Source organism: Podarcis cretensis, assembly GCF_951804945.1.
Source record: "Podarcis cretensis genome assembly, chromosome: 6".
NCBI lineage: Eukaryota > Metazoa > Chordata > Lepidosauria > Squamata > Lacertidae > Podarcis > Podarcis cretensis.
The window spans coordinates 13,541,657-13,554,361 of record NC_137175.1 but is presented as its reverse complement, the minus strand read 5'-3'; the positions used below and the strand labels follow the sequence as shown (position 1 = coordinate 13,554,361).

The 12,705-nt window shown below is 43.2% G+C and overlaps 1 protein-coding gene and 1 long non-coding RNA gene across 5 annotated transcripts in view; one reads left to right on the top strand and one right to left on the bottom strand.

The window, feature by feature from the left end:
* PHACTR3 (phosphatase and actin regulator 3) overlaps positions 1–12,705 on the top strand; it is a 229,173-nt gene that overhangs the window by 130,119 nt on the left and 86,349 nt on the right. For all 4 annotated transcript variants that reach the window (XM_079979419.1, XM_079979417.1, XM_079979418.1 and 1 more), the window contains 3 exons: positions 8–182; positions 1,823–2,070; positions 11,775–11,928. In XM_079979419.1, coding sequence (XP_079835545.1) covers positions 8–182; positions 1,823–2,070; positions 11,775–11,928 — 577 coding nt within the window. The remainder of the gene's footprint in view (positions 1–7; positions 183–1,822; positions 2,071–11,774; positions 11,929–12,705) is intronic.
* The window catches only part of LOC307218180, a 216,134-nt gene that overhangs the window by 197,594 nt on the left and 5,835 nt on the right, over positions 1–12,705 (bottom strand). The window lies entirely within an intron of this gene.

The following is a 12,705-nucleotide window of genomic DNA, read 5'->3' as shown; positions in this document are numbered from 1 at the left end:
CTCTCAGGACAAGCTGCTCCCTTCCAGCCCTCAGGCCAGAAAATCTCCGAGCCCCACCTCAGAGGGCAGCACACAACGCCAAATGGCTCCCCTCACCTTGGTGCCGTCCACCTGCCTTTACCTCCCAGCCGAGTCATCGAGGAACTTCACAGAGCTTTGGCCACCAAACACCGGCAGGATAGGTAAGATGCTGGAAGGTTACAGGACACGGCAGGGGCATCCATTTCCATTGCTCAACTTTCCAAGGGCTAGTCCTGCTCAGAGTTGACCCATTGACATTCATGGACATGGCTACCTTCGCTTCATTTATTCCAGTGAGTCTACTCCAATTACCTTCGCTGGCTATGGGGAAAGTGTGGATTTTGAAGGCTAGCTGCATTTTGATACGTGTATTATTGTTAATTATTTGTATACTGCCCTGCATCCCCAGGTCTCAGGGCGGTTCACAAGATAAAACCACAAGATAAAAACATAAAATATATAATAAAAACAAGAACATTTTAAAAGGGTATTGGATGTCAATCATCCAAAGGCCTGGTTAAAGAAGAACGTTTTTGCCGGACGCCTAAAGGTGTATAATGAAGGCAGCAGGTGAGTCTCTCCAGGGACAGCATTCCACAGATGGGGAGCCACCGCAGAAAAGGCCCCTTCTTGTGTTGCTACCCTCCGGACTTCTCATGGAGGGGGCACACAAAGAAGGGCCTCAATTTCAAGCTCCAGGTACGTTCATATGGAGAGATGTAGTCCTTGAGGTTCTGCAGTCCTGAGCTGCTTAAGGCTTTATAGGTCAAAACTTTGCATTGAGTCTGGAAATTAATTGGCAGCCAGTGCGGTCAGGCCAGGATCAGTATAATATGCTCAAACCATCTTGGCCTGGTGATCAGCCTGGCTGCTGACTTCTGTAAGACCTGAAATTTCTGAACAGTGTGTTCAGAGGCAGCCCTGAAGTTCAGGAAGTACAAACTGGGTAGGTTCACGTTAAAAAGTGAACCAAAGTGCTCTTCCATCCTTACGGTGAATCCACCCTGGACCTCACTATGGACCTTTCCCATCTGCAGAGAACTTATTTGTATTACTGGGTTCTAATAGCCTCAGGCCCATAACAAAGGCTGATCTAAATGCTTACCAAATGGCAGTCCAATTCTTAGGGGGGGAAGAGAAGGTACACATCACCATGCATTTGATGCCATGCGCCATGTGGGATTCTCTGTATGGAGGCCTGTATATGCAGAGACCTGAATGGTGCACTACTGCCAAGTAAACTAGAGGAGGAAGAGGAGGACTGGGTGCAAATTGGTCTATTATGCTTGAAAAGATTGATGTTTTTTGTCCATGCCAAAGAGTATTTTAGATGTATGGTGGAAGGGATGGGCAGGAATGGAACCCATTCCTGGCAAATGTCCAGAAAGGCCACAACTTATTCAGGGTTAATAATGATGTGATTTCCTTGCATACTTTTAAAATTTTCTGTAAAGCACCCAGTTGCCCAAGTGGAGATGTTTCTTTTGAACTCTAATCTTCCACTAAAAACACACACACTGCCGCCTTTGGAAAGGTCAACCCGGCACCCCGCATTAACATATTTCAAAACAAGGTGTCAGTCACTGCCCTCTTGTGCCTTCCCCTTGTGACAGATATTGAGTTCTTGGCTTCCCTGTCATAGACATGGTAATCCCACCGCAGCTCCTTCACAACCCTCTGCAGAGCAAAGCGCTCGAGGCAACAAGCTTGAGACATTGATTCCCTTCCTGTGGTGCTATGTCGGGGGGGGGGGGACAACAACCCCAAAACAAATCCGTGTTATCTGCATTTCCACCCCCAGCTTTCAGGGAAGAGAAAACAAAGGTTCTCCCAAGAAGCGAATGGACATCCGCCCATCCAGAACGTGCAGCGTTGATCACAGCAAAGAGAAGGAAAGTTCGGTGAGCTACAACAGCGACCCGGAGAACAAGCGGAATTCCGTCAAGGAGTCGGATGAGAACAAAGAGAACCTGATCATGAACTCTGAAATCAAGGACGACTCTGTTTTCTATCAGGATGAAGAGGTTTTGAATGACTCCATCATTTCTGGTAAGCAAAGTCACTTTGTGAGCCTTTACGGGAAATTCTGAAGGACAGGTCCACTGGTTTTGTTCCTTTTTTACATGTGCATTACGTTGTTGCTCAAGGTTGTGAGGGAAATATTGGCCTCCTTTTCAAATCTGTCAGTTCTTCTCTGGTGGTAAACCCACCACCATCCATCAGCTTCTGTCCCACTCTATTTGAGTCCACTCTCTTTGCAACTCCATGTTGCTCTTCTGCATCTCACCCTTCATTTCAGAGTTTGATGCCTGGCTCACCTTCACCCTTCTGGGACAATATTTCCCAGTTTGCTCCTTAGGTTCCTTGGAAGCCGCCTTCTACTAAATCAGACTGCAGCCCTCTGTGGCTTCAGGCAGAGGACATTCCCGGCCCTACCTAGAGATGCCAGACTGAACCTGGGCCATTCTTTGTACAGTGCAGGTGCTCTCCTATGGATGCTCTTCCTTGGTGATTCCAGTGCCCAGGCTGATCATTCCTGCAGCAGAATGGTCAGCAGCACCTCACTTAGCTACTGCCACTTTTGCCCAGCAGCAGATCCAAGAAGGGCATTTCATTGACCATCTCCCCCTGCCAACTCTCTCTCTCTCTCTCTCTCTCCACCTGTGTTTTGCTGCTGCTGCTCCGACTCTTCTTGTAACTTGCACCGCTGAGTAATGCAGCCTCACATTCATCGTGACTTCTGCTAAGGTCCTTTGTTAAAGAACAAATGTGGGAGGTTAAGATGATGCTTTAACTAGCTTATGGGGGTTATTTTTTAAAACAACAACAACACATTTATTTTACAGAAAAAAACACACACAAAACATCAAAATGCAAAACACCACCAAACTTTTTATCAGCAAAATGAACTTTAGAATTGAAACTAAACCTGGGCTGAACTTTTAGCTCACCTTTCTTTGACTATTTGCAGGGAGGCAGGGGTCAGAAATTGACCACCCAAAATTGATGGGGGAGGGGCAATTTCCCCTAAGGTTTTTCAGGTGGGGTTGGTTTATTTAAGTTTCAGGTGATGAGGTAGCTGAGGTGATGTTACTCTTTGCTCTCTAATTTTAAAAAACAACAGTGCACGTGGTCCCCATTTGGCTTTCTCTCTCCAGCTCCAGAAGCAGAAGAAGTTGTGTGGTTTTGTGCAGATACAGGGACATGCGGAATACAAACCTGACAAATTTTATCTGGTCCGAGATTGAAATGCATTTGGGAGGTTGCAGAGAACAAATGAGAGCAGAATTTGGGCCCACCATCAGTTATAATGGCAGGTTTAAAATGCATTTGCAGTGCAGTCCTAAACAAGTTTCTGCAGAAATGTGTTTCTTTAGATTCAATGATAATCTAGGATTTAGGATTATATATATTTTTTTTAATAATTTTTATTCATTTTTCAGATAGATAACAAAAACAATACAAAACAGTATAATTTCAATCTCATCATTTCATACCCTTCTTTCTTTTGACTTCCCCATACCTCCCCATCCCTGCATCCTTGTTTAATAGTTCTTTAGCAACCCTTAGGTCCATTATCTTAATTCCCTTTCATAAAGATTCCTTTAGTTTTTTTTGATTACTGCTGCAATTCTTTACCTCTTACCCCCTGACATCTTAACATTCCTCAATTTTACAATTATTTTAAAGATATATTTTAAATTTCTTCCAGTCCTCTTCCACTGTCTCTTTCCCCTGGTCACGGATTCTGCCCGTCATCTCGGCCAGTCCCATAAAGTCAATCACCTTTGTTTGCCATTCTTCCAGAGTAGGTAGTTCTTGCGTCTTCCAATACTTTGCCAGTAGAATTCTTGCTGCTGTAGTGGCATACATAAAAAAATTCCTGTCCTTCCTTAACACCACTTGGCCAACCATGCCCAAGAGGAAAGCCTCTGGTTTCTTAGGAAAAGTCCACTTAAGGACCTTCTTAATTTCATTATAGATCATTTCCCAGAAAGCTTTAACCTTTGGGCAGGTCCACCAAAGGTGGTAGAAAGTGCCTTCAGTCTCATTACATTTCCAACACTTATTATTAGGCAAGTGGTAAATTTTTGCAAGCTTGACTGGGGTCATGTACCACCGATAGATCATTTTCATAATATTTTCTTTTAAAGCATTACATGCAGTAAATTTGATACCGGTGGTCCATAACTGTTCCCAGTCAGCAAACATAATATCATGACCAATATCTTGTGCCCATTTAATCATTGCTGATTTCACCGTTTCATCCTGTGTATTCCATTTCAACAGCAAGTTATACATTTTTGATAAGTTCTTAGTATTGGGTTCCAACAGTTCTGTTTCTAGTTTTGACTTCTCTTTCTGAAATCCTATTTTTCTGTCCTGTTTAAATGTCTCATTTATCTGATGGTAATGCAACCAGTCTCGAACCTTAGGCTTTAGTTTCTCATAACTCTGAAGTTTCACCCTTTCACCATCATATTCTAAAATTTCATGATATTTTGGCCATTTAGAGTCCATATTAAGCTTTTTTACTTCCCTAGCTTCCATTGGTGACACCCACCTAGGGGTTTTACTTTCCAGCAGATCTTTATATCTAATCCAAACATTATACAATGCTTTCCTCACAATATGGTTTTTAAAACTTTTGTACCCCTTTACCTTGTCATACCATAAGTATGCATGCCAACCAAAGCTATTGTCGTACCCTTCCAGGTCCAAAATGTCAGTGTTCTCAAGAAGTAGCCAGTGTTTCAACCAGCAGAAAGCTGCCGATTCATAATAAAGTCTTAAGTCCGGCAGGGCAAACCCCCCTCTATCCTTTGCATCAGTTAAAATCTTAAATTTAATTCTGGGCTTTTTGCCCTGCCAGACAAATTTTGATATGTCTTTCTGCCACTTCTTGAAACAATCCATCTTGTCCAAAATCTGCAACGTCTGGAATAAAAACAGCATTCTAGGCAATACATTCATCTTAATAGTAGCAATTCGGCCTAACAAAGAAAGTTTCAACCTTGACCATATTTCCAGATCCTTCTTTACCTCTGCCCAACTTTTTTCATAATTATCCTTAAATAAATTCACATTCTTGGATGTTAAGTTTAACCCCAGGTATTTTACCCTTTTTGTTATTTCGAGGCCTGTTTCATTCTGAAAACTCTCTCTTTCTTCCATTGTTAAGTTTTTTTCCAACACTTTCGTTTTTTGTTTGTTCAATTTAAAACCTGCTACTCGACCAAATATTTCAATTAGTTCTAATACTCTTTTAGTACTAGTGTCTGGCTGTTGCAAGGTCAATACTAGGTCATCTGCAAATGCTCTTAACTTGTAATGTCTAACTCCGACCTGAACTCCTTTAACCAACTGGTCCTTTCTAATCATGTTTAACAAAACCTCCAGGACTGATATAAAAAGCAAAGGGGATATTGGGCATCCCTGCCGTGTACCTTTTTCTATGGGTATTTCTTCTGTAACCACAATGTTTACAATTAACTTGGCCTTTTGTTGGGAATATATTGCACCTATACTGTTTTCAAAACCTTGGCCTACCCCCATCCCTTGGAGATTCTTTTTCATAAAAGTCCAGCAGATATTGTCAAAGGCTTTCTCCGCGTCCACAAAAATCAGAACTGCTTTCCTGTTAATGTCAACATCTAGCAACTCCAAAATGTCTATAATGTTCCTCACATTGTCTGACATATATCTCCCTGGGAGAAAGCCTGTTTGGTCCTTATGAATCTCCTCTATCAACACTCTTTTCAATCTTTTTGCCAAAATGTCTGCAAAAATTTTGTAATCCACATTGAGTAAAGATATAGGGCGGTAGTTTCTAACCTGGTTCTTTTCAGTTTCTGTCTTCGGTATAAGTGAGATGAAAGCCTCTTTCCACGATTCAGGTGCCTTTTTCCCCTTCAGGATTTCATTGCAAACTTCCTTCAATGGTTGTATCAACCATTCTTTCAGCATTTTGTAGTATTTAGCCGTAAGGCCGTCTGGTCCTGGTGATTTTCCCAATTTCATATTTTGGATGGCACCCTCTATTTCTTGTTCTGTTATTTCCTCATTTAAGATCCTTTTACTTTGTTCTGGAATTTTTGGTAAGCCGTATTTTCTGATGAATTCTTCTATTTCTTGTTCATTAATTGGCCCTTGTGCATACAATTTCTTAAAAAAACTTTGAAAACAATTGTTTATCTCATTAGGTTTGTGGATAATTTTTCCATCCATTTCTAGACTTGTTACAGTGTTCATTTTCTGCCTTTTTTTCAATTGCCATGACAGAAGTTTCCCGCATTTGTCCGCTGATTCGAAAGTTCTTTGTCTCATTTGCTTTATCTTCCATTCTATTTGTTGGTTCATGAGCTCCATGTACTGCATCTGATAAAACTTTATTTCTCTCAAAATCTCATGGGACTTTGGTTTGGACCTCAATTTCTTCTCTCCTTCTTTTATTTTTTCTAGGATCTTTTCCTTCCTCTCATTTTGTTGCTTCCTCTTTATAGAGTTCTGTTGAATTAAGAAACCTCTCATCACGGCTTTGCTTGCATCCCAAATTATTCTCTTTTCCACATCTGTTTTCCTGTTAATCTCAAAGTAATCTTTTAATGTTTTAAGGGCCTTCTTGTGGATCTCTTCATCCTTAAATAGGGTGTCATTCATTCTCCATCTAAAGGATCCAGTTGTTGTTAGTTTCATCTCCATCTTCATCGCATTATGGTCGGAGCAAGTTTTTGGGCATATTTCTACTTTTTTTGTTCTTGACGCCAGGCTGCTAGAAATCCAAATTTGGTCTATTCTTGTCCATGTCATTTTTGCCTCAGAGAAGAAAGTTCCCTCTCTCTCTAGAGGATTCCTTGTTCTCCAAATATCAATCAAGTCCATAGTTTCAGTCATTTCAAAAAAGATCTTTGGTAGTCTCCCTTCTTTTGAAATCACTTGTCTCTGTGCTTTATCCATGTTTGTTGAGACAACTCCATTCATATCTCCCATCATTACGATATTATAGTCTATAAAATCAACTAGTGTCTCATGCAACTTCTTAAAGAATTCGGCCTTCCCCTCGTTTGGGGCATATACTCCAACAATCAAAATCTTTTCTCCTTGAATTTGTATTTCAATTGCCAGGTATCTTCCTTGTTCATCTTTAAATATCAATTTTGGGACCAATTTTTCCTTTGCATAGATCACCACTCCTCTTTTCTTCACTTTGTCTGATGAGATAAATTCTTGACCAAGTCTCTTATTTATCAATAATTTCCTGTGTATCCTGGCAATATGGGTTTCTTGCAAACATATTATATCTAATTGTTCTCTCTTCAAAATGTGAAAAACTTGTCCTCTTTTCCGAGGGAGGTTCAAGCCATTACAGTTCCAACTAAGAAGTTGCAGAGACATTTTGTGTTTAAGTAGCTGTTCCTCCAACTGCTCCAAGCTTCTGTTCTTCCTCCGATGGTGGTGGTAAAAGTCCAAATGATAAGTTTGCTATATCAGGTGGTTCTTTCTCCTCTGCAGTTCCTTTCTGCAAAGGAGAAGGGTTCCATGTGAACAGCAGTTGAACATGGGTCAGTCGGTCCTAAGAGATAGGCGAGCGCCGTTCCGAAGGGACGTGGAGTAGGATTTAGGATTATATATACAAAGTCAGACCACTAATCCATCCAGCTCAGGGCTGGGTACAGACTGGCAGCCCTCCTTACCTGGATGGCAAGAGATTGAAGCTAGGGCCCCTCTGTGCACAACCCAGATGCTCTGCTAGTGAGCCACAGCCCTTCTTCTTGAGCCTAGGAGCCTGAGTAAAATTGTTCACCCTCCCCAAACTACCCAATTCACAAAGCCCTCCAGAGAATCATAGAATCATAGAACTGTAGATTTGGAAGGGACCCTGAGGATCATCTAGTCCAACCCCCTGCAATGCAGGAATATGCAGCTGGTCCATACAGGGATCGAACCTGCAACCTTGGTGTTATCAGCACCATGGTCTAACCAACTGAGCTGTCCAGGCTCGAAGAGCCATATCTCCATCGTTTCCCCTCCTTCCCTCCCCAGCCAAGCACCACTGGAGTATTAAAAACACCCCCCCTGACAAGTTGACACTCTCGACTATTGCAGATTTTACACTAATCTGGACTGGCCGGCTAAACCAGGTGAAGGTGGCCGGTGGGTTTCAAACCCTTGGTGGGTTAGGGACTTCCCCTGCTTGCAAAGACAGGCTCTGATGAATTGAGGAGACCCAACAGTGGGTCCAATGGTCAAGAAGGCAGTTTCTGCACATGCTGTTGAGGGGTGTGTGTGCATGTGCATGTGATGAAGCTCGTCCACCTGGGAAGGTAGTCCATCTAGGAGAAGGGAAACTCTGATCTTCACCCCTTGCTGCCTTGTGGCGATACTCATTCATGAGAAAGGCTTCAGAAGTAAATTCTGAGGAAAAATTCATACCCACTGCCTTGTGAGACATCTTTGGGAATAGAAAAGGCTAAGGAGTAAACCCTACACAAATCCAGAGGGGAGTCCCTAAGACGGTTGGATGGATCTTGCATGCCTCCTTCCGGCAACTCCTGCAGCCAAGCTGGTGCTGTACATATTGCTCTGCTTTCCTTTGGACTACATCAATGAGGCTGAGAGGAGGGTTGGGTTTTGTCAGCTGGGCAGCCCAGGACCTCTATACACTCTGCCCAGGCTTGCATCCTGGAGAGGTCACTTTGGTTCTGCTAACACAACAAAAGCAACGCAGGAGGCAGCAGTTATATCTCTGCAAACACAGCAGGCACTGTGGTTCTCCAGCAGTTTGACATTACCCCAGGGGGCACACTCCATTGTCTTTTGAGAAAGATGGCTGCCAAACACCACTAACCATTTCTGGAGCTTTTACTGTAACCATTCCAGCTGCTATCACTTTTCCTTTAATGTAAACACCTATCATTATCTAAGCCCTGACCTTTCATCTTCCATCCCCCCAGTCTCTATTATAACCCTCTTCAACTGTCAGCTGTCACTTCCTGACTGACAACTCCATTTTCCCCTTGCAATATTCTAAAATGACTTCTCACCACTGATTGCAGTACTGTTACTTCTGGTAATCACTCCGGAATAAGATGTTAAGCTCTAGGACTTAACCCCAGAAGATTCTCTTTCCCTCCCTCCCTCCCTCCCTCTCTCCCATTCCACCCACCGTGTATCCAAATGCCTCTCTGATATTTCAGAAGGACCCAGGCTCCAGGTCTTGATCTGAGCGCCTCTATAGGCATCCCTAGCTAGGTCCCGACATATCTTAAGATGGTGCATGCTAATCGGAGAACAATTCTAAACTGTGAACAGATCTGCTTACTGTTTGTGGATATTCTGTGAACCCCTGCAAAATTGTGGTATGTGGAAGTGGGTGTTGTGTAGATGAGAAGAGTTTTAATTAAACGGTAAATGTGAATAATCTACTAGACTTCCTTCTCATAGAACACTTGGCAGGCCTCATGGTGATTATCACAGCTAAGAGGCCTAGGGATTCATTAATTAAACCAAAGGGGCGAGAAAGAAGATTATGATATCCCCACAGGGCCCTAGACAGATCACAGCCTTCCCTGTGATGTTTGTTCTCTGTGCAAGATGCACTTTTCATTCTGGACGCTGGGTGGTGCAGCATTCATTGGAGATTGGTTGGGGGGGAAACCTTTAACTGACATTTCAACAGGTGGGGCAATGATGCTGGAGCATAGCTGTCAACTTACAGATTTGAAAATGAGGGACCAGCCGCCTCGAAAATAAGGGATCAGCAGCCAAAATAAGGGATTTTGCTTAGTTTATGCACGTCAGGGCTGCCGTCGTCCTGGCACGAGGAGTTCCATCGGCCCTTCCCTGCCTGAGAGAGAGGGAGGGAGGGAGATTCTCGCCCACGAGCCCAGCATGAGGGGTTGCAGTGCCGCGGTGGCCGCTGAAGCGCCGCCCTTCTGTGTCCCTCCCCATCCCCTCCTCTTCCTCCTCTGTCAGGCTGCCCCCTCATTCTCTCTCGCAGCAGAGGACCCCGAGCCGCTGCTTCCCTCCCGAGCCGGGCGAGCATGAAACCTGGGAAATTTAAGGGACAGCATCAATCCGGGACAGCAGCGGGACACGGCGCTGGGATAAGGGAGTTTCCCATCAAATAAGGGACGGTTGACAGCTATGTGCTGGAGCCTTCATGTGGTGTGCCGCCCAGAACTTCACTGGGAGAAATCTCTTAGCATGTTTGTTTCTTGAATTTAAATTCCTCCCTTCCTCTCCAGGGAGCCCAGGGTGGTGAATAGAGATGCAATTTGAAAACAAAGCAAAAGCATTCAGCTGCTTCTCTGTTTTATTTTTCAAAAAAGAATGGAGGGCTGCATACAGTGTTTGAGTAAATGTATTCATAGAATTGCCGAGTTGGAAGGGACCAGCCCCTGCAGTGCAGAAATCTTGCCCATAGCTGTCCCTAGGTGGGCTCGAACCAACAAACTTCTGGTTAACAACACTGACCTATTGCACCATTAGTATTATTATTTAAACAGACACACAATTCAATACATGTCAAAGTTTGTAGGTTTGGAAATAAGCTACCTTAGCCACAATTTCCTCTTTATTATCCACAGTTCAGTTACCCATAGTTAAACCTTATCATCCAAACCCAGCCCTGTGACTTAACTATGGTTTATAAACCATGGTTAGAACATGCTAGTTAACTAAGGTGTGTTGTTGGTTTATAAACCTTGGTTAACTTTAACCATAGCTTACAATTATATGTGAACATGGACTTCCTCCTTAGTTATAGTTACAGACTATTACTACCCAAATGTTACAGAGCCAGAATTCAATAGTGTGGCAGTGAGAGAAATTATGCTGTAATGTAGCAATCCAAAGTTTGAGTGATTGTCTGCAAGATGCCTCAGCATCAACCATTAATTATGGCTTAGCATTATGTGTGAACAGGGCTTATGTGTTACTGCAACAGTGCAGATGTCCCTTTCAGATACAGGCAGCATTAACATTTGGAAAATGCAACCACATGGGTGGGTCAATCACATGAGGCTTTTCCCACTCAGGAAGAAGAGAGAGGAGATCTCAATGGTGTACTGAAAATGCTTTATTTGACCCAACAAATTTCACATTTTGCGACTCTTCTCCAGTTATATCTTATTAAGTTTGAACATTTTTGAAATATACAACCATAGCACAATCTTGTCTTTGCTCTTATTTTTGTCAACTTCCCACCCCTTTTCCTATCAAGTTGTTTCTCTCTCTCTCTCTCTCTCTCTCTCTCTCTCTCTCTCTCTCTGTTGCACCCAATCTTCTATCTATTTCTACCTATCAAATCATAACCACAATATTATAATTGCATTTTTCGACTCCTCTCCAGGACCAACTGTTGGAGTAAAATTAAATACAATGCATGTAACAAAGCATTGATAAGACATTTGTAACAGTTCACATGAGCTCATTTTATTAGCTAAATGGCTTATATAAAGCTTTACTGAAGAGTAGACACAAGAAATGCAGAAATGGATTGGGCCAAGTAAAAAGTTATCACCACACATGGTTGCACTGGTTTCCTCTCTGCTTTTCCCCGCTTGGCCCTTCCTGTTCAGTCACTGCCCTCCTTTGAAGGGAAGGCCCCACGTTCTGCTCGCAGGCGATCCCTGCCAATCTTGCACTTCTGATTCATGAGAAAAACCTGATCCAATAAGTGATGTCCCTTTGCCTATTTTAGCAACAGCCTGTCTGACACGTTCTCGTTCTTTTTCTATGTATGCTCTTAGGTACTTTGCCAAGAAAATGCAAGAAAGAGTTGCTGGCAGTGAAGTTGCGGAACAGGCCAAGCAAACAGGAGCTGGAAGATAGGAACATTTTCCCCAGGAGGACCGACGAAGAGAGACAGGAGATCCGGCAGCAAATTGAAATGAAACTTTCCAAGTAAGTCCTGTAGAGTGTAAAGCCCTGTTCAGGCTTCCGTGCTTCCATGTTTACCAGTATGGGAGTAAGGAAAATAGGGATGTACCTAGAAGCTCCACCCACCTCCTAGTCCTCATGTAAAGAGCAGGACCATTTGTAGCAATGGGACTTTCCTGTGTACAGCTGCACACACAAAGGATCCACACACTCAACTCAAATCCTGCACAATTTGGGTTCCAGGTTGTGAGGAAAGGCAGCAGCTCTGTGGCCAAGCATGTGTTTTGCACACAGAAGATTGCAGGTTCAATCCTCATGTTCAATTTCCAGGAAAGGCTTCGAGAGACCCATGGATTGAACCCTTGAGAGTGACTGCCAATCAGTGTGGACAACACCAAACTGAACAGACCATTGGTCTGGCTCAGTATAAGGAAGCCTTCCTGTGCACAGCTGTACATATAAAGGATCAAGTGGTCATGTTATTCCCTACTGCCATTGTGACAAAGACGGGAGCATTAATGCCTGAACTTCCAACTGTTTATCTTGCCTTGGTGTATCACACAAGTCTTTTGTATGATTCCTGTTGTAGACCAAATGTTGTTGGCAGTCATAAACCTGGTCATGGGGCCACCATTTCCCTTGAGTTAAATGTCAGGGCTGCAGGTTTGTGGATGGGACCAGACCCCCAAAACTCACAGATGAAACGGAATGGTCTCCCAGCTTCCCTACCCTCATTGCTTCTTATTCCAGAATTGAAGCAGAATCGGAGGGGTTGAGGGCAGTTGAACTACCTGATATTGA